Raw genomic sequence first — 25,095 nt, 5'->3', positions numbered from 1 at the left:
CTCCTTGTCTTCCAGCACATGTTAAAGGAAGACGAGATGTTTAAAGATTTTGCTGCCCGTTCCCCCAGCGCCAGCATCACCGATGAAGACTCAAATGTCTGACCGCAGCACCTGGATGAGCACGGGGAACCCTTCATCTTTGTTCCGCTTTATTTCTCAAACAGTCACAGTATCTACAATAAGCAACAGATTGTATATTGTTCATCATTCCCACTTCTCGTTTAGAAGTGAAAATGGAAAGCAGGGAATAGGTGCCGATTCTAAAGTTGCCATGACAAATAAGACACTGGTGAATGAGAGTATAATTGTTTTTCCTCTATTTAATGTAAAGAAAAAAAATCTGTGATATATTATATTTAAAGTGTTGCATTTAATATGAGTATTTTGCCATAGTGTTTCCATCTACATTCACAGCGTGGAGGATTTGGGAAGCAGTAACCAGTGAGGGAATGATTTTTGACAGCACTGCAGCCCTTGAAGCAGGACGTTATATGCTTTCAAAATCAACATGTGGAATTTCTTTAAGCGTTCAGTGCGCCCACTAAATGCCAGCCACACCTCCACGTGCCTCCACATATTGTCCCATTTTTATATATTTTTCTAAATATATGTATATACTTAGTACATAGAAAATAGAACTTTTATTTTGTGACATAAGGAAGATGGTAAAAAGATCACATTAAAAAAAATACAGTGATCAAAATTTTCGTATACCAGCTGGTTCTTGGAGAGGTCATAAATGATCTTTCTTTCTCCAAAACTGAATTTAATGATGTTGATCATGCCGACTAAATTAGCATATATGACATACCCCTTCTTTGAGGATACATCACAAAATTGTTGAATAGCTTTTTAAGAATTTCAACCTTAATCTTGGATCCTCTTACCTCATAAGGGAGAATTTGAGGGACATTTAAATACTATTAACTTGAATGCATTCAGAAACTCCCCCAAATTTTGTAGAGATAATTTCTGAAGAAACAAACAAAACAAAACAAAGCCCTATACAGTATTAAGCTTCTTATCTTCCTCTTTGCTAAATATATCATTACATCAAAATACTGACAGTCTTCCTAATGTTATTAATTGTACATTTCTCAGGCTATTAGTGAATGGGATTTTTTTTAAAAAGCTGAATACTTGTCTGAATATTTTGTCTCAATCAGAGTTCAGTAACTCAAAGCCTGCAAAATTAGTTTCATAATGGCTATATTGTGATGATAAAATGCAGTTCATGTTTTTCTGTAGCACAGGTCCCAGACATTCTTTATAAAGAAAGCTGCAACAAAAACTGTTATTATGTTTATTATTTTCTAGGGGTATTAGAAAGAATATTCTATTTTTTATTCAGTACTTCATCATTACTCATGATAGCCAATGGTGGTAAAGACAGGTTTTCACAAATTGGCATAGGGTGGGTAGTTCAGTATATGTCAGTGGACTTGCTTAATAAACAGTATTTGAATGTCAGTGGTATGATCTTTCAAGCTAACAAGTTACCAAGCTTTTCATCAAGGAACCTGTGATACTAAATTACTATTTATTCATAACTAAAGTACTTCAGTGCTAATAATAATCTTTTGCCCCCTATCATTCATTATTTGGTAACCGTATTGGACTCTTACCGTATTTGTGTTTTATTTTAATGTGAATATGTGTCACCATTTGAAAAACAATTTGTTATTCAAACCTGGTTAAAAATACCAGGAGACAGTTATAGATGCCAAGTATTCTTTATTCAGGACAATGTAACATCACTGATGATATGTGATATGGTTAAAATTTTTTGATGATATATATTTTATTTACAAAATATTATGCACTGCTGGTATTACCATATGAAAAGAAATAAAGTCAATTGATAATTGCCTCATATTTTTATTGTCTGTTACTTTCTTTTCCTTTGCTTGGAATAACCAGTAGCCTTTATTTCTGCTCTAGAGAATAGTAACACCAACTCTTTATAGTTCACAAACTCCCATAAATTTGTTTGAGTAGGATTTATAGCATGTATCAACACATAGAAATTTGAGGCCTTTGCTTGAGAAACTTCTGTATGAAAGGAAACACAGGCAGCTGAGCTGGGGGATGAGGACTCATGGCAGAGGGATATCAGAAAAGCAAAGGGAAATGACTTGCCTACAGGTTTGGAGAAGTTAGTTGCAGAAAGAAGTGAGTTCTATATGTATGGTTCTTTAAAGAACTAAGTACTATTTTTAATTAAACTAAAATTTGGAAAAAGGAAACATGTCTTGGAAGAGGTTACCAAATATTAAAAGTAGAGTGAATACAAGTAAAAGACAGATGGTTTTTTTGTGAAAGTTAATATCTCTAACTTAATAAACCAGCAGGAATCTGTATGAGTACAACACACCCAACAGGAAGACCTACATGTTTGTTTAGCTGTGTGTATATATGCTTCCCTGAAGAGTTAGAAAACTGGGACCATGTTAGCAGATGTGACTTCACTGCAAAACTCTTACTCTGATAAAGGAGAGTTCGCCTGTTTGATATGCGGCAGTAGTGCTGAGTGGGTGCAGGGAAAACGGGGCAAAAACCATCGCAGCAGTTGGCTCTAAAGGACGGCAAAGAGGTTCTCGGCATCTGTGAGGTGGTCAGTGGAGCTATAGTCCGTGCAGCCCAGAAACTGAAGGAGTATCTTGGATTTGAAGACACGCTGACTAATCTATGCCCAGCTCCAAACACTCTCAATGAGATCTTCTTAATCCACTTCGTCACTTTCTGCCATGAAAAAGGCATTGACAACTGGCTTACTACCACCAAGATGACCAAACACCAAGCCTTACTGTTTGGGGCGGACTGGATTTGGACATTTTGGGCATCCGATAAGCAAATAAGGCTCCAGCTGGCAGTACAGACTCTACAGATGTCTTCTCATCCTCCTGTGGAATCGGAGCCTTGTGACCCCTCCAATCCAGAACCCAGGGCAGAGGGGTCTTTCAGCAATAGAAGTAGGTTTGATAAGCTGGAAGAATTCTGTAACTTGATAGGAGAGGATTGTCTGGGCCTGTTTATCATCTTTGGTGTGCCAGGAAAGCCTGAAGACCTCAGACATACTGTTGTCCTGGACAGTATCAAACGTGAGACAGTGAGGGGCCATCTGCCGGGAGGGACGGCCGTGGCACGATTCATCCTGGAAACTGAAGATTGTGTCTCCATCAGGGAACTGCTTGGAAACTGTCTGAGTCAGAAAGACAGGCTGAGAGAGGTGGGCAAGGTTTATATTAGCATCCTCTGAACTGGCTATGTGAGATGAGACTGGCCTGTAAGATAAAAAGGAAAAAAATATTTTATTTTAATAAGCAAGTTCATCCTCTTGCATCATCCCCTCATGGGATTTCTTTTTTCTCCTCTTCCCCGACCCCACATTGAATGAAAACCATCACCTGGGTCAAAACATCTTAGTATCATGATTATGGACAGAAAAAATCCTGCCTGTATTTCAGGGAAAATGTAACAATTTAGCTTAATCTTTTATTTATTATTCAACAATTAAAGTGGGAAGAGAGGATAATAAAGTCACCCTTAAAGTTCGATTTGAAAAACAAATTGTGTGGTTGACAGAGTAAGCCTAGCATTTGAAAGTGTAAAGTGTGTTTTGACTTCTGTGCATGGGAAGTGGGTAGAACAGGTTTAATTACATTTACAAAACCGGTTTCGTTTCAGGACTCCTAAGCAAAACCTAGCCTGGCTCTCTTCCTCTCTACCCTGATCCCACCTCATCCCAAGCTGCTTCCTCTGCACAGAGAGGACCTTGGTGGGATCCCTCTAGGACTCAAGTGTTAGCTTTACCTATGATTTAAACACAGTCACCCATTTAACTATCCCTCGTAATAATGATTAACATCTGTTTAGCATTTGCAGTAAGGAAAGTGTATTCACGTATAAAAAACATCTTTACTTAAAAGCCTGGGTGGGATTATAACAGCACTGTAGGGAAGGAAACATAATTTTCCCTCTATGCTTCTAGAGGACAGAAGCAAAAAAAACAAAACAAAAAATGCTTAAAAGTGTACATGGAAGATCAGTTCATTCCACGTGATTATTAAATACCTGTTACTTGGTAGGCCCTGTTCCATGCCTTGCCAGTCCAGCATTAAGAAGAACAAAGTCCCCACTCTCAGGGAGTTTTCCTCTTAATGGTGGAAGATAGACAATAAACAAATACTTGCACATATATTTTAAATGCATATTTAAATAAATGTCAGGGGTGGTATAAAGGAAAATTAAGTATGGGTAAGGGGAGAGAGCGTGAAGGAGATGCTATTTTATATGACGTGGTTAAGGGAAGCCTCAGAGAGAAGGGGGCAATTTACCAGCGATCTGAATGGAGAGAGAGCATCAGTGCAGGTATCTGGGAAAGAGTGTTCTAGGCATAGGGAACTGCAGGTGCCAAGGGCCTGACACGGGAGTGGAGTTGATGTGTTTGAGGCATAGCAACAGAGGATGTGTGGATGGAGCAAAGTGACCCGGAAGGAGATTGTTAGGAGATGAGGTTGGAGAAGGAGCCAGCAAACAGGAGAAGCAGATCATATTTGTAAGGACTCTGGATTTTACTCTGAGTGATATGGGGACAGACATGCCTTGATCTGACTTACACACTAAAAACCTCACTGGATTGCTGGGTGGAGACTAGATTGCAGGGAGAAAAGAGTGGCAGCTCCCGGGGTGGGGGCAGCTAAGAAACTGTTATAATAATTTAGAGGAGAGAAAAGAGTAGCCTGGACCAAAGTGGCAGAGGAGGAGGGGTGAAGAGTTCAGATTAGGAGGAGTTGCCAGTAAAGCTTACGTCATTGGCTGATGATTGGATGAAATATAAACACAATTAGAACGCTGATTTCCAAACTTCTTAAATATGACATTCCTTCATTCCAGGAAACCAAAAGTCCAAGGAAACCATTTTAGCCCTCTGTCTTCGATAAGCAGGGAAAAATAGGTGCGAGAGACATCTCTTCAAGTTGTCAAGCAAGAATTATTGTTACTTGGAATGCGCCTGGCAGGTTATGATACTCGGTCAACTTACGTTTCCGTGTGTATAGTGACCCCTGTCTGCAGCAAAGCTGTGTAGCGTAAGCTATCCAGAAGGTGGTGTAACAGAGTAAGAAGAGTTTTCAACCTGGAATCAGATGTGGGTTTGAGTCCCAATTCTCTTAAGAGCAGAGTCTAGTGGTTTAACTCTTCGTTCTCTTATCTGTAAAATGTGAATGACTTCAACTAATTCAAAGGAGACAATGCCTGTGACAACATTTTCTATACTGAAGTGTAAGTCTACCAAAAGTTTGAAAAGTCTAATACAAATTGTAAACATTCGTGTTATAAATAGCTGAAAGAGGGACTTCCCTGGTGGTGCAGTAGTTAAGAATCCGCCTGCCAATGCAGGGGACACGGGTTCGAGCCCTGGTCCAGGAAGATCCCACATGCTGTGGAGCAACTAAGCCCATGCGCCACAACTACTGAACCTGTGCTCTAGAGCCTGTGAGCCACAACTACTGAGCCCACGTGCCGCAACTACTGAAGCCCAGGCGCCTAGAGTCCGTGCTTCACAACAGGAGAAGCCACCGCAATGAGAAGCCCACGCACTGCAACGAAGAGTAGCCCCCGCTCGCCGCAACTAGAGAAAGCCCGCGCGCAGCAACGAAGACCCAACGCAGCCAAAAATAAATACATTTTTTAAAATAAATTTAAAAAAATAAATAGCTGGAAGATATGTCAGACTCACCATGTTTTTTTAAATGAAAATAAAGATGTGAAGCATTGGCTGATTTTAAAAATACTGTATTCTCATTTTTTTAAATCTGCATTTTGATGTAAAAATTTAAGTACAGAAGTATAGAAAGTTAAGTCTTCAGGAGTCTCACCAACACCCCATACCAGTTTACTGTTTACCTTTCAAGAATGTGTAGTGCATATGAAAAGTATTTTACACAAATGGAATTATATCTATAAGTGTCTTGTAACCTGCATTTTAAAAACTATATATTGTGGGAAAATTTCCATGCTAATACATTTATATCCACTTCATCCTTTATAAGGCCGACATCAGTGGTTCTCAGTCCTGCCTGCATATTAGGTTGACTTGGGAAACTTAAAACAAAAGCAAAAAACCCCACCAAGTTTGCAAACACACCTAGACCAATTGAACAGCATCTCAGAGAGAGGCCTAGACGGGTTTTTTTAACCTCCTAAAGTATTGATAATTCTAATGTTCAACTGGGATTAAGATGTATGTGTCTAAGTAGTATTCTATGTTGTATGTATACACCATAATGTATTTAATCTATACTGTTTTGATGGATATTTGAGTTGCATACCTGGATATTTGCATATTGTCAATTTACCATGCTTGTGAATAGACATACTTTGTTCACTCACTTTTTTCTGTAAGTGCATATTTATTTATTTTTGAGTTAGTGTTTTCCAGTTTTATTGAGATATAACTGACGTGCAGCACTGTATTAGTTTATACAGCATAATGATTTGACTTACATATATTATGAAATGAAAACCACAATAAGTTTAGTTAACATCCATCATTTCATATAGATGCAAAAAAAAAAAAATGTTCCATGTGATGAGAACCTTTAGGATCTATCTTTTAGCAACTTCCAAATATACCATCCAGCAGTGTTAACTACAGTCATCATGCTGTACATCACATCACTAAGTACTTATTTATCTTATAACCGGAAGTTTGGTTCACTCACTTTTTATAAAGTTAGTTTTGATTAAAAATAGCTCTCTGACAAAGTCATTGGATTAATGCAGTTTTCAAATACCAATTATTAAAAATCTTAATATTTAAAATTGATCTACACAGAACTGACTACATAATTTGTGGGGCCCAGTGCAAACTGAAAATATGGAGCTCTTTGTTTAAAAACTATTAAAAATTTCAAGACAGGGACAGCAGAGCATTAAGCCAAGCACAGGGCTCCTCTAAGTATGTGTCACAAGCCCATGAAACCAGCCTAGCTTCTACAGTATACTGGGTTATTTGGTCACTAAGGCTAATGAAAAGATTTCTATCATGATTGAGTGATTGCACCTCTAAGATCTTTTCTAACTGAAAGAGTATGTTATTCTTACTAACTCCTATGTACATGACAGTACATGCTTTACTCTATACACTGCATGAAACACATAGCATTATTGCCCGTTGATAGCATTACAGGTGAGTTTTTAACTTTCAATATAGAACGAACTTCATAGTACTTGATATCAGGGAAAACCATAAGTATTTTTCTGGCTCTTCTAATTCCAGTCATATCTATCTACTTTACTCTTAGAGAGAGAGTAAAACGAAAGCATAAGCAGTTTGAACAAGGAACTAAGTCTCTTAACATCTTGCTCAAAAATTGAGAAGTCTCTGGATATGAAATAATTCTATAAGGATTCATACTCATTTGTCCTTAAATTTCTATGGGATAGGCCTTGTACTTTATCCTACTAAAATATACAAAATTGAGAGAAAAAGTGGCTGCTGCATTGACCCTGAGCTTAATTCTAATGGCCACCTTTATATTATGCCTTCTGAAACATTACTCACCTAATCACTGTGGTCCTCAAGAAGATAATATTGTTCCCATTTTCTCTGAAACTGAAGTTCAGAGAGGTTAGGTGCACTTGCCCAAGATCACAAAGAAACAGAGCCTGGATTCAAATCCCACACCCATCTGATTTAAAGGCCATGCTTTTAATCTTAAAAATGGAGGACAGGGGATAATACCATGTGAAGATGGAGGTAGAGATTGGAGTGATGTGTCTACAAGCCAAAGAAAGCCAAAAACAGCCAGCAACCATCAGAAACCAGGAGAGAGGCATAAACAGATGCTCCCTCAAAACATCCGGAATGAACCATCCCTTGCCAACACCTGGATTTTGGACTTCTAGCTTCTAGAACTGTAAGAGAATAAAATTCTGTTGTTTTAAGTTACCCGGTTTCTGGTACTTTGTTACAGCAGCCCTAGCAAACAAATACACACCTAATACACCATACTTCTGCCTTGAAGCAATAATAGGATAATAAGAGGTCAGAAAAGATGAGGATGGTGATTATTACAAGTATTTGTCCTTATCATGCCACATACTGCTTGATGCCCATGGCACACCTGATGTTCACAGGTAGAATACCCTGGGACACCTGCACAGCTCTGCTCTACTTGGTATGCTTACCAAGAGACAGTTGTGTTTGTTCCCAGTTGTTCTTGTTATCATACTTTTGTGCTTTGAGTATTATACATACCGATTGAAAAGAAGAGAGGATAATTTTATTAAGAGTTGTATGTTAATCCATTCTATGGTAGAAAATAAGAGGGCTCATTAAAGGATAACCATTATTTTCTAGGTCCTGATGAGTTCTGCCGTTTTGCAATTCTAACCTGATCTACAAACAAGCTAACCAAATCATTGATAGCAGTTACAGCCTGTGCGCACGGGGCGCTCAGTGTATGCTAGTATTGTACCCAGACGTTTGATTGATTAGGACCACACATCCTAAAGATGGTGAAGTCAAGTTTTAAACTCAAGTACTAGTCTGGTTCAAGAGGCCATCCTTTTATTACTATTGGATACTGCCTCTCTCCTCAAAGCATATCACTTGCACTAGCTGAAGACTTCAAGAAAGTGCAGAAACGCAGCAATTGCGAAGAAGCAGGGGCTTAGGGTAGACTACCTGACTCTTGGGCCATCTGAGGTTCTGCCCTCACCTGCCCTCTGTAAGCCACATTTCCCCCATCCCTATGGTCCTTATTTACAATTGTCTTTGGACTGACTGCTTCGATTTTTTAAAAAAAATCTTTTTACTTTCTTTTCATTACTTTCTCTATGCTGGGGGATATTTTCTTGCACGTTTCACTCGGGCTCTGAATTCGCAGGCCCAAGTGTTTTCTGTTTCTCCCTCCCAGGGGCGGGGCAAGACGAGGCGAGCCTGCGCAATAGGGCCTCAGACCCGCCCCTTGACCCGATAGCGCGCTTGTCCTCTCCCGCTTGCCGTCTTCGCAGCTATGGCGGCCGCTCGGTTCCCTGCATGCCTGGTCCTGCAGCCGCGGGCCAGAAGCCTTCGAGCCTTTTCCACCTCTGTGTCTCCGGCCACTCGCTCTCCGAGACCAAGCCCGTGTGAGTGTCTGCCCCTTCGCTTCCGGGCTTTTGGGGAAGTGAGGGGGGGCGGAATACAGGCCCATGATGGCCGCCGCGGTGGCGGAGCCAGAGCCGCCTCAGGGAGGCCGGTACGTCCTCTGCCGGTCTGTCGCTGGCCCGCCTAGTAGGAAAGCCGCGGATGTGGGTCTGCCCTCTGTGCGGAGTGTCGCCTGGTTCTTGGCAGGCAATTTCTGTTTGCAGGTCCTTTGGGCGCCGCGAGCTTTCTCCCTCCCTTCTGCGTGACCTGCGCTTTCAGATGCTCCCTCCTGGGGCCACCGGCACAGGTCTCTCTGGTTGCTGGTGCTCGTAGTGTTTGTTGAGCAGTGTTGAACCATGGATTTTTCCGAAATTTAAGAGAAGCGTACAAGTGTCCTAGAATAAACTACAACTCTGAATTCCAGGGCTAGTTATGCCACCAAATGGGGTTGACCTTTATTCAGTAGGCATTATTGAGGTGACCTTCATTCAAGAGAGATTTTAGGGATGCCCGATACCGTTCTTGCCCTGGAGGAATCTAGTGGAAAAGTCTAGTTATGCGTAGACCAGAAGTGCTGTGCAGTGTGAGGTGCTGTAATAGAAGCGTGAATACAGTAAGGGGGCGGGGGGCACCGAGGAGCAGCCCGCAAGAGTTACGAAAAGCTCAGTCGAGGGGTCGCGTGCAGTTATTCACCAGGTCCTATCCTGGTGATATTTTCTGTAATATGTCTAATGTTCATACTACTAACTGTCCAGTTTAAGCCACTAACTCTCACTTCTACAATAGTTTCTTCACTGGTCTCTCTTTCTGCTCTTGTTCTCCTACCTTGAATTCTCACAACAGCCAGAGTGAGGTGTGCAAAAAGCAAATGTTAACTTGCCACTCCCATGTTCAAAATCTACAAATGGTTTTTCATTGCTTTGAGACAAATTCCTTAATGCATCATAGTAGCTCTTTCTAGTCTGAACACTCTTTTTAATCTTTCATTCATCATCTATTCATTCTACAAATACTTAACTCCTACTGTGTGCTAGGTGGTGTTCTAGATACTGGGATAGAGCAGGGCCCTTCATCTCATGAAGCTTACATTCTTGGGGGGAAATCAGATCGTAAACAGGGAAACAGTGTCAGTACGATGTTAGGTGCTATGAGGAAAAATAAAGCAGGGTCTTGAGAATGATGGATTGGGGGAATAGTGGCTGTAGGATAAGATAAGATAGGGTAGTCAGGAAAGAACTTCTGGGGGAGTGACATTTGAGCAGATCTGCGGGAAGAGCATTGGGAATTGCAAGTGCAAAAGCTCAGAAGTGAGAACAAGCTTAGGGGTGTGACCAAGGAACAGAAAAAAGGCCAGCGTGGCTGGAGCTAAGTGAGTAAAGAGAAGAGTGGAAGTATAAGATACCAGAAAAATACATAATTACCTCATCTGGTAAAGGCTTATGGGCATTTGGCTTGGATTTTGTTATAAGTTTGGGATCACATTGGTAGGTTTGGAACAGGGAGTGATATAATATGATATATACTTTTAAAAGATCACTGGGTGCTGTGTAGAGAGCCAGGGGTAAGAGTGGAAGCCAGGAGACCAGTTTGGAGCTGATGTAGTACTCCAAATGAGATGATAGTGGCTTGGATTGAAGTAATAGTGGAGCTGGTGTGGTTGGATTTGGTATATATTCTGAAAGTACTGCTAACAGTATTTAGTGACGGATTTGATATGGAACTTGAGGAAAAGTCTCAAGGAAGCATGTTAGATTTTTATCCTGAGAACTTGGATGAATGGTGATACCATTTAGAGGGACTGGGAATACTGGAAGAAGGAATCAAGAGCTCTGCCTATGATGTGTTTTAGTTGAGACGCCTATTAAATATATCTCTGACCTATTAGAGCTTCCCTGGTGGCGCAGTGGTTGAGAGTCTGCCTGCTGATGCAGGGGACACGGGTTCGTGCCCCCGCCCGGGAAGATCCCACATGCCACAGAGCGGCTGGGCCCGTGAGCCATGGCCACTGGGCCTGCGCGTCCGGAGCCTGTGCTCCGCAGTGGGAGAGGCCACAACAGTGAGAGGCCCGCGTACCCCCCCCCCGAAAAAAATATATATATATATAACCTATTAAATATCACTTTTCTTAGCACTCCTTATGCCCTACTCTTAAATTTCAGCCATATAGAACTTGTTTACTTTGATTTTCCATCTTCTCTCTCACTCTAAAACACTTTTTCTACTTGCCTGTTCCCATGGCTACTTCCTGTTCATGTTTAAGGTTTTCGCTTGAAGTCCACTTCTTCAGGGATATTTTCCCCAACTAATTGACTAGGTTGGGTCCCCTGCTGTGTGCTTCATTAATATTTATAACTGTTTATTGAAATTACTTGCTAAATAGTTATCTTATTTGACAGACTCTGCATTCAGTGAGAGCAAGGACTGTGTCTCTGTTGTTCATTGCTGCCTTCCGAGTTGCTGGTACACAATATCACTCAAACAGTTTTTGAATAAATCAATGAATTACTATTGAGGGATGAATAAGAATTTGTCAGATGAAGAGATGAAGTGGAGAGGGAGTAGGGGATAGAAGGCAGGCAGATGAAAGGGAGGCACATTGTAGACAGACAGAACAGAAAGTTCAGAGAAAAACTCAGGGACCTGGTGCTGGAAGTTCGGTGTAGTTATGGGGCTTGTGAAGCTTGAGTTAGTGGTTCAGAATGTGAGGTCTTTTGTGCTATGCTGTCATCACCCTGACTACTTGGTCTTTAGTTTTCTTGGCTAAAAGACCTCTAAATAAGGATAATAATAGTATTTACAGTTATTGTGAAGAATAAGATTAAATGAGATAATGAAAAGCATTTAGCACAGTGTCTGGACATGTGAAAGTGCTGAATAAATACAGTTATTATATATTATTTTAGTAGAGCAAAACATTAATTTAGAGAGACATAAGTTAATATTTTAAAAGGTAGATACTGGGCTTCCCTGGTGGCGCAGTGATTGAGAGTCCGCCTGCCGATGCAGGGGACACGGGTTCGTGCCCCGGTCCGGGAGGATCCCACATGCCGTGGAGCGGCTGGGCCCGTGAGCCATGGCCGCTGAGCCTGCGCGTCCGGAGCCTGTGCTCCGCAACGGGAGAGGCCACAACAGTGATAGGCCCGCATACCGGGAAAAAATAAATAAATAAAAAAAATTTAATATATTAAAAGGTAGATACTGTATGTAAGTAACTTATCCTCTTGTACAGTTATGTGATTTATTAGGAATAACTGAGTTTTGTTATTATTGGCATTATTGTAGCATTGGCAGTGCTAATAAACAGTAGAGAAGGAAAACTGAAGGTTGTTTTGTGTCTGTGTGTGTGTAAAGAACAGAATAATTCCAAATATGAGCAAGTATATATTAGAATATTTCAAGCCAGTTACTTTTAAAAATGTAAAATACTTATTTCTAATTAGATATTTTATCCTGGGAAGGTAAGCTTATTTGATGATGAACCTTAAAAGTTACTGAAAATAATTGCTCTAGTTGATGAATTCACCATATCGTCAATCACAATATATTTTATATTCAAGTAACTCTTGGATTTTCTTACCTACTTCTGAATTTTCATTTTCATTAAAATGATTTAGTCCCTGAACTTACAGAAAATGGATTATTGTTTCATTTTTATATTACTGAATACTTTAAATTATGTGAGAATTGTGGGATCATGAACAATGTTGAACAGCTCTGTGTTATTAAATTCTCTGTAACTGTTGTGTTGTCTTTTAGCTACAACAGAAAGAACATCCAGATACGGAAGGCCACTAAGAAGAAAGGTAAGCAGCTAATGTATTCTGGTATAGACTGTCTTACTGGTTTCTGAAATTCTGAAGTGAGGCAGATACTCATTATGAGGTAGAAGGGCGCTGCACGAGAAGTCTTCTTCTCAAGGGGCTGTTGACTGGGTGACTGCCACAGCCCTGGCTCTAGTCTTCCACTGCTTTTTGTCAGTTCCCTGAGAATGGATCATCTTTGAGAGGTGGACTCACTCACATACTCCCAGGAAATAGACATATAAACCAGAATAAAGAATTATTTTTGATGATGCCTTGAACAGTCATGCAGCCTGGGATGTATGCATTAATCTAACCAGTTTGGTCTCACCCTGTAGGTATCTCTATGGAGGAATCCAAATTATACGGTCACTTAGGAAGCATGGAGTCAGAACAAAGGCACATTAGTTGGAAGTTAAATGGCACCAATTATAATTGTATAGAGTAGTCATTTTCACAGGAATATTAACTGCTTCCAGGACATATACTACATGTATATTACTTAGATGGGTGTTGCCTAGTTTTGCCTCTTCAAACCTTCGTTTTGGGTTTAAAGGGAATGCTGGGCATCTCTGTCTATCAAATACAGTTTAAAAAATAAATATGTTAATGTGATTGACTAAAATATCATGTAGTTATTCTCTGGGCCTAGGAAACATATTATTTCTCATTATGTATCTATTCATTTAGTTTAATCCTAATTTATTTATTTCTGAATTCTTATTCTTTATGTTCCTTTTTCTTATTTCCTTTATTTCCAAGTTTGTATCACTGTCACCTCATGTACTGACTTTCATCAAAGTTTTAAAACTTATTCAAAATATATCATTACTTACCCCTTCATAAACAATATGTAGAAAGTTTGCTGAAAGTCTGAGTAAATAAATAAGAGAAATTTTTTTGCGAAGGAAATGTGCTGTTAAAGGGGATCCTTGCTACTGGTTTTAAGGAAACTGTGCCAGAGATATTTAGGTACGTTTAGTGTTTTTTCATTTCAGCGACATTAGCTGTGGGAGGTCAGATTTTATGTAGGTTGTAAGTCCTCTTATGTTTCTCTTAATTGCAGCTTTTTTGCTTTAAAATTAAAGAATATGTTTATATTTAAAATATTAAACTATTTTACATTCCTCAGGCACTACCTCCTAGGACAGAGAAAATGGCTGTTGACCAGGACTGGCCTAGTGTTTACCCTGTTGCAGCGCCATTTAAACCCTCAGCAGTACCTCTTCCTGTTCGAATGGGTTATCCAGTAAAAAGAGGGGTGCCTATGGCTAAGGAGGGAAATCTGGAACTTTTAAAGGTAAGATAAGTTTCTGGTTCATTGACTAAAACTTATATCTAAATAAATGCTGATCTCCCTCTGACGCCTACCCTCTCCCCAAACACTTCAGGGTTCAGTGCATAGCAGCTTACTGTATTTTAATTCAATCTTTTTCCAGATAATAATGGATATTATGTTTTGGTTATCCTCGGCAAAGAAGCCTCAAAGAACCCTAGGCATTTAAGAATGTAATTGATTGGTCCTATGGCTTCCTTTTGGCTTTTTCGTTTCTATTGTATCTTTTCTATATTGTGTCTTTTAAGCAGAACTAAGAAAAGTGAAATAACCTAATTTGAGTTTGAGAACTGGGAGAAGTTTTTACTTTTGAAAAAGAGATCTAAAACTTCTACAGAAAATTATTTAGTAGTATTGTTATAGTCCTTAAACGTCTTTATTTCTTCAAGAAAAATAGGTCATGTTAAATGCTTCAGTTGATAGCATCTGTAATGAGTTGATAGCATCTATAATGATTTCTGAAAAACAGACTTCTTAAAGAAAATACAAATATGCGTAGCCTGGGAATGCATATCTTAGATGGTTTCCTTTTACATACAATGAAATTATCATCAAGGAATTGTATTTTCTGCTAAATAAGAGTCTTCGTGAAAAACAAAAATTTGCTAAAAGTTGCTGGTAAAAAATGAGATCGTAATATGAAGAGGGGTTTGTTTGCTGCTGGAGATAGGCAGATGAAATTTGGAAATGGGAACATTTCAAGAGACAAGAAAACAAACGCCTATAAAACTAATCTTTTCTTCAAATGAAGAGAAGAATTGAACTTAGTTTAAAGAAAAGGTCTGTGGAAAATATCACTTGGTGAAAGAGAATAAGAATATATTTGTAATGATGGTTGTGAATGGAATTTTAATAAACATAAAAATCCAAACATTTAATGCATGCCATCCCTTTTAAGAATCACCTTAATGCTTAGTCCGATGATACGATCTGTTCCTAGTAAGTGCCATTGAATAAGCTTGTAAACTGAGGTAACATGTACGGTGTTCATAGAACAGTGCCAGTGTAAATGCTGTGTAAGCATTATTATTTTCCTTTTACGATTTTGAATCATGTTTCAAAAATAAAAGTGTAGAATAAATAAACAAGTAAAATAAAAGTGTAGAAAATGAAGTCACCGACCTCATAATCCCAATATTTGTTGCCTGTTTTCTCTTGATTAAAATAATCATTTTCTGATTAGCACTTAAGATTCCAGACATAATGTTTAGAGTAACTTTCTGTTTGTTCAAAGTTTCTTTCCAAGTGAGTTTCTTTAAACTAAATTTTCTCTTTAGATGCTTAACATTATTTAAGAAATATACTAGGAAATGTTAATTATTTGAAGGAATCAAATCTCTGACCTTACCTAAATTTCCATTGGCCCTATAAATGTTTAGAGAACCTCTCAGTGTATCATAAAGATATTCCCAACTTCATTAAACTGTTCATTTAAGATCTGTTCGCTTCATTTATTCATCCATTCAATTCATAAAATGTCTATTAAGTATAAAGTAGAAAATGTATCTCAGTGATATGTATTCCAGGGGAATTAGGATTATTAAACAATGGTCTGTGTCCTAAAGTGCTTTCAGTTTTATAAGGGAAGTATATACTCCTGTAGATTTGTGGCAAGAATAATACTATAAAAATAACGTTTCTTCTCCACCATCATTCTCATAAGATACTTGGTACTGAATCTTTATTTTAGGAAATTCATTTCTTGAATTTACAACACCTGTGACATGGAATCAGTATTGTTTAAAAGAAAACCAGATTTTATTTATTACAAGGTTTGTGGGCCTTATGATTTAGTTTTATGAGAAAATTGTCTGTTTCATGTTTTTAAGACACTTAGGCAGGAATTCCCTGGCTGTCCAGTGGTTAGGACTCAGCACTTTCACTCCTGGAGCCCAGGTTCAATCCCTGGTTGGGGAACTAAGATTCTGCAAGCAAGCCGTGTGGCATAGCCCCCCAAACACACACACACACAAAGAAACTTAGCTAATTTATCCTTTAAAATTCTCTATTTTAGATTCCCAATTTTCTGCATTTGACTCCTGTAGCAATTAAAAAGCACTGTGAAGCTCTTAAAGGTATGTGGTTGTTTTGTAATATGAACTTAATATTTTATTAGTTTCATAGGAATCTCATTTCTAATGATAAAGGGGTCAGTTTATCAAGAGGATATAATATTGTGAATATTTGTGTGCCCAAAGTAGGAGCACTTAATATACAGAAAATACTTACAGAATTGAAGGAAGAAATTAGAGAGCAATACAGTAATAGTAGGGAGCTTCAGTACTCCACTTTCAACAATGGGTAGATCATCCAGACAGAAAGTCAGTAAGGAAACATTGGATTTAAACTTACATGTTAGATCACGTGAATTTAACAGACATTTACAGAACATTCCATCCAACAGCAGTAGTATACACATTCTTCTCAAGTACACATGAAACATTTTTCAGGATAGATTATATGTTAGGCCACAAAATAAGTCTTAATAAACTTAAGAAGATTGAAATCATATCAAGCATTTTTTCCAACCACAATGATATGAAACTAGAAATCTATTACAAGAAGAAAACTAGAAGATTAACAGATACGTGGAGATCAAATAGCATGCCCCTAAACGCATATTGTTTTAAAGAAGCAATCAAAGAGAAATCAAAAAAATTTCTTGAGATACGGAATATCCCCAAAGCAGTTCCAAGAGGGAAGTTTATAGCAATAAATGCCTACATTAAGAATAAAGAAAAATGTTAAATAAACCACCTAACTTTAGATCCCAAGGAACTAGAAAAAGAAGAACAAACTTAGCCCAAAGTTAGTAGAAGGAAGGAAATAATGGTTGGAGTGGAAATAAATTGAGACTAAAAGGGCAATAGAAAAGATCAGTGAAACTGAGAGCTTGTTTTTTGAAAAGGTAAACAACGTAGACAAACCTTTAACTAGACTCACCAAGAAAAAGAGAGGCCTCAAAATTATAAATGAAATGGGAGACATTACAACTGGTATCACAGAAATATTGGTACAAAGGATCTAAGAGACTACTGTGAACATTTTTATGCCAACAAATTGGGCAACCTAGAAGAAATGGATACATTCCTAGAAACATATAATATACCAAGACTGAATCATGAAGAAATAGAAAATCTGAACAGACCAGTTACTAGTAAGGAGATTGAATCACTGATCAAAAACCTCCCACCAGGAAAAGTCCAGGACCAGATGGCTTCACTGGTGAATTCTTTTTTTTTTTTTAATTGAAACATAGTTGATTTACAGTGCTTTGTTAGTTTCAGGTATATAGCAAAGTTATTCAGTTATACATATATTATATATTAAGAATATATACATATTCTTTTTCTGATTCTTTTCCCTTATAGGTTATTACAAAATATTGAGTATAGGACCCTGTGCTATACAATAGGTCCTTATTGGTTATCTATTTTATATATATTCGTGCATATATATTAATCCCAAACTCCTAATTCACTGGTGAATTCTACTAAACATATAAAGAATTACCAGTCGTTCTCAAACTCTTTTAAACAGTAGAAGAGGAGGGAACACCCACACTCATTTTATAAATCTAGTATTACTCTGATACCAAAGCCAGATAAGGACAAATTACAGGCCAATATCCCTGATGAGCATAGATCAAAAATCCTCAACAAAATACTAGCAAACCAAATTCAATAGTACATTAAAAGGATCATACACCATGATCAAGAAGGATTTATTCCAGGGATGCAAGGTAATTCTACACCTGCAAGTAAATCAACATGATACATCACATTAACAAAATGAAGGATGAAAATCATATGATCATCTCAGTAGATGCAGAAAAAGCATTTGATAGAATTTAGCATCCTTTCATGAGAAAACTCTCAACACAGTGGATATAGAGGGAACAAACTTCAACATAATAAAGGCCACATATAACAAGTCCACAACTAATATCATATTACAACCATGAAAAGCTAAAGGCTTTTCCTCTAAGATCAGGACAAGACAGGGATGCCCACTGTCACCACTTTTATTCAACATAGTACTGGAAGTTCTAGCCAGAGCAGTTAGGCAAGAAAAAGAAATAAAAGGCATTCACGTTGGAAAGGAAGAAGTAAAATTGTCTTTACTTGCTGAGGACATTATCTTATACATAGAAAATCTGAAACGTCCAGAAAAACTATTAAAATTAATAAACGAATTCAGTAAAGTTGGAGGATACAAAGTCGGTATCAAAAATCAGTTGCATTTTCTGCGGTGAACATGGGAGTTCAGAAAGAGTTTTTTTTAATTTGTAATTTAATTTAATTTTTAAAATTTAAATGTAATTTAATTTTAACTTTTAATGTAATTTTTAAATTTGTAAATTTAATTTCTCTTTTTCTTAAAAGAGAAATTAAGAAAATACTTTTATTTACAATAGCATCAAAAAGAATAAAATACTGGGTCAGGGGAGGGGGAATTGAATGAAGGCAGTCAAAAGGTACAGACTTCCAGTTATAACTAATATACTAGGGATATAAGGTACAACATAATAAATATAATTAACACTGCTATATGTTCTGTATGAAAGTTGTTAAGAGAATAAATACTAAGAGTACTTATAACAAGGAAAACAAAATTTTTTTCTATTTATTTAATTTTGTATTTGAATGAGATGATGGATATTCACTGACTTTCTTGTGATGATCATTTCATGATGTATGCAAGTCAGATCGTTATGCTGTAGACCTTAAACTTATACAGTGCTGCATGCTGATTATATCTCAGTAAAACTGGAAGAAATAAAGGAAAAACAAAATACATGAATGCAAAATAAAATAAGAGAATACTTTTAACCAAGGGGTGAAAGATCTATACACTGAAAACTGTAAAATATTGATGAAAGGAATTGAAGAAGACACAAGTAAGTATAAGATATGGATTGGAAGAATTAATATTGTTAAAATGTCCATAAAACCCAAAGCAATCTACAGATTCAGTGTAATCCCTGTCAAAATTCCAGTGGTGTTTTTCACAGAAATGGAACAAACTCCTTAAATTTGTACAGAACCATAAAAGACCTCAAATAGCCAAAACAATATTGAGAAGGAAGAACAAAGCTGGAGGCATCACACATCCTGATTTCAAACTATATTACAAAGCGATAGTAGTAATCAAAACAGTATGTTATTGTCATGAAAACAGAGGCATAGATCAATGGAATGGAACAGAGAGCTCCAAAATAAACTCATGTATATTTGGTTAATTAATTTATGACAAAAGAGCCAAAAATATTTAAGCAGGAAAGGATAGTTTCTTCAATAAATGTTGGGAAAACTGGACAGAAACATGTAGAAGAATGAAACTGGACCACATTTTTAACACTATACACAAAAATCAACTTGACATGAATTAAAAACTTGAACATAAGACCTGAAACTATAAAACTCCTAGAGGAAAACATTGGGTGTAAGCTTGACATTCGTCTCGGCAATGATTTTTTGGAATTTGACACCTAAAGCAAAGGCAACAAAAGCAAAAATAGGTAGCAAGTGGGACTACCTCAAACTAAAAACCTTCTGCACAGCAAAGGAAACCATCAGTGAAATGAAAAGGCAATCTGTGGAATGGCAGAAAATATTTGCAAATCATATATCTGATAAGGGTTAATATCCAAAATACATAAAGAACTCATATAACTCAATAGTAAAAAAAAAATCTGATTTTAAAATGGGCAGAAGAATCAAATAGACATTTTTCCAAAGAAGACATACAAATGGCCAGTGAGTACATGAAAAGATTCTCAACTTCACTAATCATCAGGGAAATCAAAATCAAAAAAAGAAAAAATCAAAACCACAGTACCTGTTAAAATGACTCATCAGGAAGATGAGATAACAAGTGTTGATGGGGATGTGGAGAAAAGAGAACCCTTGTGCACTGTTGGTAGGAATGCAAATTGGTGCAGCTGCTGTGGAGAACAGTGTGAAGGGTCCTCAAAAAATTAAAAATAGAGCTGCTGTATGATCCAACAATCCCACTTCTTGGTATGTATCCAAAGGAAATGAAGACAATATTGAAGAGATATCTCAACTCCCATGTTCACTGCAGCATTATTCACAACAGTCAAGATATGGAAACAGGGCTTCCCTGGTGGCACAGTGGCTGAAAGTCTGCCTGCCGATGCAGGGGACACGGGTTTGTGCCCCGGTCCGGGAAGATCCCACGTGCCGTAGAGTGGCTGGGCCCGTGAGCCATGGCCACTGAGCCTGCGCTTCCGGAGCCTGTGCTCTGCAACGGGAGAGGCCACAACAGTGAGAGGCCTGTGTAGGATATGGAAACAACCTAAGTGTTCATCGGTGGATGGATGAATGGATAAAGAAGATGTGGTGTATACACACACATGCACGCACGAACAGTGGAATATTATTCAGTCACGAGAAAGAAGGACATCCTGCCATTTGTGACAATGTGGAGGGACCTTGAGGGCATTATGCTAAGTGGAATATGTCAGACAGCATGACAAATACTATATAATTATCACATATTTGAAATCTGAAAAATCTGAGGTCATAGAAACAGGGTAGGGTGGTGGTTACCAGGGACTGAGGAGTGGAGGAAAAAGAGAGATCTTCAAAGAGTACAAACTTGCAGTTATCTGCTGAATAAGTTCTGGGGATCAGAAACCATAATCCTTGCTCAGGTAGGTTAGGGACTTATTGTTGAATTATAGAAAGCATATACATAAAAAGGCTGAAGAAAATATTGCAGAGTGTTAACAACAGATGCAAATCAATGTGGTCCAAACTGAAGATAGTGTAGAAGGATGCTGAGTAGCTGAATAGTCAGTGGGGCCAGTAATGGGATACTTTGCAGAAAAGGGTTATCTTGAAGAAATTGTTCAAAATTTTAAAGGAATTAGAAGTGATATATACCTATGGTAAAATTAAATAGTATAAGAGCTGATGATGAAAAGTAATAGTCTCTTGCTTCTTCCTTCCCTCCCTGGCCCCTCATTCCAGACATGTTCTCTTTTAGTCATTATTTAGGTCTTATTATTTATGTGTGTGTGTGTGTGTGTGTGTGTGTGTATAATTTTATATATTCTTTAAACACATAAAGAATATATTATATATACTCTATACATAGTATATATAAATGTAAATTATATGTATAGTTTGATATATATAAAATAGAACTAATCACCTGAATACGATTATACCTCCATTTCTAGACTTGCTAAATTTCAACAATATCTGTTGATTGCTAGTTGTAAACAGAGATTTTACTCACCTGTACTACCATCCTTCTTCCCACATAAATGGAGGTAAAGGCAAAGAGCACTTTTTGTTCATGGTTCATAATATATACAATATTCCAATTCAATTTCTGTTCTAGTTGTATTGGACTATATATAGGTAAGCAAATTTGAGTTGTTTTAGGTTTGTAGATATTACTTACTGATTATGTAGTTTAACGCAAGAGTTAGTACCTTTGAAGTCTTAAATTTATGCTGATTTAAAGGTGATGTATATACATGCTCAGTATACTTGTTAAGTCTTTTCAGGAAAGAAAATGAAACCTAGAAACTTCACAGGTAGCCTGATTATGCTAAAAGGAGAAATACGTTAGTGAACATGATTATGATGAAATTTGAGCTTCTGGGAGGGCCTTCCATTGAAAATTGTAAGGAAGAAGAGAAAATAAAGAGGTTTTTGAAAAGAGGGCTAAAAAGTAGGAATAATAACCTTACTCTTGAAATGAGGGAAGAAAAATCTCTTACTGTTTTCATTCATTTATGTGGTCTTTTGTTTTGGGACATTACGATGCATTTCTGTCCCTTTGTATGTTTCTATATTTGTTGATATTAGCCTGATATTAGACTGACACTGATCACCGATGCACATTTGTGCCCCATATGACACAAATCATATATCATTTTTTCATCCTTTGTAAAGCCAGTTAACAAATGCATTACCCTGTGATAAATTCAGTAGTTTCCCTTTTTAAACAATATTTTTAAATGTGCATTTATAATTTAGAAACTGGTCATTGTAATGAGGTAGTTCTAAAATACTTAATAATTTTCAAATGAAAGGCTTTCATACAGCATATTTAGAAGAGTAGCATTATATTTTACAGTATTTAAGTGAATGTTTTCATCTTTTCTTAATTTTGCCTTTACACTTTTGCCAGCTTCTAGACTTAGATTGTATCTTCCAAATAACTCAAAGGCTTTTCAGATATTTCTTCTGAGTTTTCTTTCAAGTAGGTCAGTTCAGATTTTGTATCTAACTTGCAAATGGAAAATTTGAAGCACAGGAGAGTTAGGTAATTTACCAAAACTTTAATAATCGTGGCAGAAGTTAAGTAAAAACCAAGGTCTTCTAAAGTCTAGTCTGTTGCTCTACCTATCAGATGAATAAAAGGCTAATAGGGGTCTATTATGTACTTTTCAGTTGGCTGTGTTTTCTTGAACATATAATCAGGTAATTTAATTTAAAAGCTGTAATTATCATCTGGTGATTGAAATGACTTACCTAAAGTTTAAAAAAAAAAAAAGTCAGTACAAATCCAGTAACTCATAAAATTCCCCAAACTAGTCTGTCTTATAAAGTGCCTGACAGTGTTGCATCTTATAGTACAGGAAACTGGAATTAGTTCATAATGGGAATGAAATTTAACCCCAGTAATTTTGCTCTGTTCATTTTATTTAAATGTCAAAATGTTCTTAATGGCAAAGATATTTCTTTCCCCTCAAAGTGTGTGAGTATTGATCTCTTAAACACAGTTTTTAGGGAATAGTGTGAGCTATACTTAATTTGCTAACGTATATTTAGTTCCAGCTCTTGGAAAGTCTCTGTAATCCAGAGTGACATTTTGCTGACTGATATTAAAGCCTAAATGGGAGCTAAATATAGTGCTTATTATAAGAAAGTTGTTAGCTGAGGGAAAATGTTATTGGAGAAAGCACGGATCCATGGGGTCTAATGTGTTTGACCTAAGAAACCAATTACTTTTTCTTAGAATGAGGCTATTTAGGAAATGAGGTTTCTATTGAGGGGAACCTGATAATGCCAGAAGTTTTCATCCCAAGCTGAGAGCCCTGTACCACACTAACTTGATAGGAATAGGGCAAAATAAAATCAGCTGCCCACCTATGAAGTCCCTCAATACTAGTAGTACTGATAGCTGCGGGAGGCTGGGAGTTCTCTCTTTTCCTTTAAAGATTTTTTTTTTTTTCATTTGAGGCCTGAGTTTACACCTGTGTGCTGTGAGCAGTGTTCTCAGTGCTTGGAACTTCAGTTGTAGCCCAGGTCTCAGACCCAGACCCACTCCTCTCTAGGCTATCTGTCTTACCTGAAGGTGCGGACACGTCTGTTCCTTTTTCCACTGAGCCCCAGTAGCTCAGAAGTCACATCGAAGAAACATGATTTACTGGAAGGATCATTTAAAGGTGATCGAGGCTTTTGTACCTGTTATAGTTAGAGGCCCTATTGAACTCAGTTTCTGAAAGAAGGTTGACCACATCTCAGTAGAGCTTTTTTTTTTGTTTTTGGCTGTGCCGCGAGGCTTGCTGGATCTTAGTTCCCTGACCAGGGATTGAACCCAGGCCACAGCAGGGAAAACGCCGAGTCCTAACCACTGGACCTCCAGGCAGTTCCCTCTTAGAGTTTTTTCAGAGGTTCTTTCACTTCCCTTCAGCTGATTTTTAGTAACCTTCATTTGGGTGTGAACTAATATTATCTATTGCCTTTTCAAAAACAGTAATTCTCAGGGCACTATGAACTGCTTGCTTTTAGTTGGCGAGGAAATAAACTGTCTCATAACAGATATGTGCAAAGCTATAATAAACTTCCATCAAGTCAATAGCTCCCTTTTAACTGCTCCCCACCAAACCTGAACTATCCAAATCATTCCCTTAATTCCCTAAATAGGATTCACTTAGGAAGAAAAGGAATGCATGCAGGATGATGATGTATATATAAGTGCAGAAGAGAATCTGTTGTTTTCATTTCATGTTTCATTTCATGTATCTTGAAAGGTGATCTCCCTCAATAATTTGATTTTGTCGGTTAGCATACATTATAAGGAGAATTTACTTACAAAACTATAAATGAGATACTTTTTTTTAATTCTCAGATTTTTGCACCGAGTGGCCAGCTGCATTAGACAGTGATGAGAAATGCAGGAAGCATTTTCCAATTGAAATTGACACAGCTGGTTATGTATCAGCGGGACCATCTATTCGAAACCCCAAAGCACGAGTAGTGACATTAAGGGTAAGAGTTAATTTTTTAAAAATAAGAATTATTGGAACATATTATTTTATAATAGTATTTTGTATGCGTGATTATAAAACTGACACATACTTATCATAGAAATTTGGAGAATATAAAAGTTTTTTTAAGTATAAAATAAAATTGGGGCTTCCCTGGTGGTGCAGTCATTGAGAATCTGCCTGCTAATTCAGGGGACACGGGTTCGAGCCCTGGTCTGGGAGGATCCCACATGCCGCGGGGCAACTAGGCCTGTGAGCCACAACTACTGAGCCTGCGCGTCTGGAGGCTGTGCTCCGCAACAAGAGAGGCCGTGATAGTGAGAGGCCCGCGCACCGCGATGAAGAGTGGCCCCCGCTTGCCACAACTAGAGAAAGCCCTCGCACAGAAACGAAGACCCAACACAGCCAAAAATAAATTAATTAATTAATAAACTCCTACCCCCAACATCTAATAAATAAATAAATAAATAAATAAATAAATAAAATTGCCTATAATTCCACCACTCAAATAACCACCGTTGACTACAGGAGCTCATTTTAGTATATATACAGTCAGCCTTTGTGTATA

General features: G+C 37.6%; 3 protein-coding genes across 12 annotated transcripts in view; all 3 read left to right on the top strand.

Moving 5' to 3' along the window:
• The window catches only part of PPFIBP1 (PPFIA binding protein 1), a 176,491-nt gene extending 174,616 nt beyond the window's left edge, over positions 1-1,875 (top strand). For all 9 annotated transcript variants that reach the window (XM_030830501.3, XM_030830494.3, XM_060305934.2 and 6 more), the window contains one exon: positions 16-1,875. In XM_030830501.3, the coding sequence (XP_030686361.1) occupies positions 16-102 (87 nt within the window). In that variant the 3' untranslated portion in view covers positions 103-1,875. The remainder of the gene's footprint in view (positions 1-15) is intronic.
• Positions 1,876-2,247: 372 nt separating this feature from the next.
• Positions 2,248-3,259, top strand: REP15 (RAB15 effector protein). Its single transcript, XM_060306976.1, has 2 exons — positions 2,248-2,293; positions 2,541-3,259. The coding sequence occupies exons 1-2, from the start codon at positions 2,248-2,250 to the stop codon at positions 3,257-3,259; spliced, it is 765 nt and encodes a 254-aa protein (XP_060162959.1).
• A 5,727-nt stretch (positions 3,260-8,986) lies between these two features.
• Positions 8,987-25,095, top strand: part of MRPS35 (mitochondrial ribosomal protein S35) — a 42,331-nt gene continuing 26,222 nt past the window's right edge. For both annotated transcript variants that reach the window (XM_030830492.2, XM_030830491.2), the window contains exons 1-5: positions 8,987-9,135; positions 12,890-12,936; positions 14,066-14,233; positions 16,284-16,344; positions 24,389-24,528. In XM_030830492.2, coding sequence (XP_030686352.1) covers positions 9,024-9,135; positions 12,890-12,936; positions 14,066-14,233; positions 16,284-16,344; positions 24,389-24,528 — 528 coding nt within the window. In that variant the 5' untranslated portion in view covers positions 8,987-9,023. The remainder of the gene's footprint in view (positions 9,136-12,889; positions 12,937-14,065; positions 14,234-16,283; positions 16,345-24,388; positions 24,529-25,095) is intronic.

Source organism: Globicephala melas, chromosome 10 (genome assembly GCF_963455315.2).
Source record: "Globicephala melas chromosome 10, mGloMel1.2, whole genome shotgun sequence".
Lineage (NCBI taxonomy): Eukaryota > Metazoa > Chordata > Mammalia > Artiodactyla > Delphinidae > Globicephala > Globicephala melas.
Note: the sequence above shows the minus strand (reverse complement) of the source record. Positions and strands in the feature narration are given on the sequence as shown.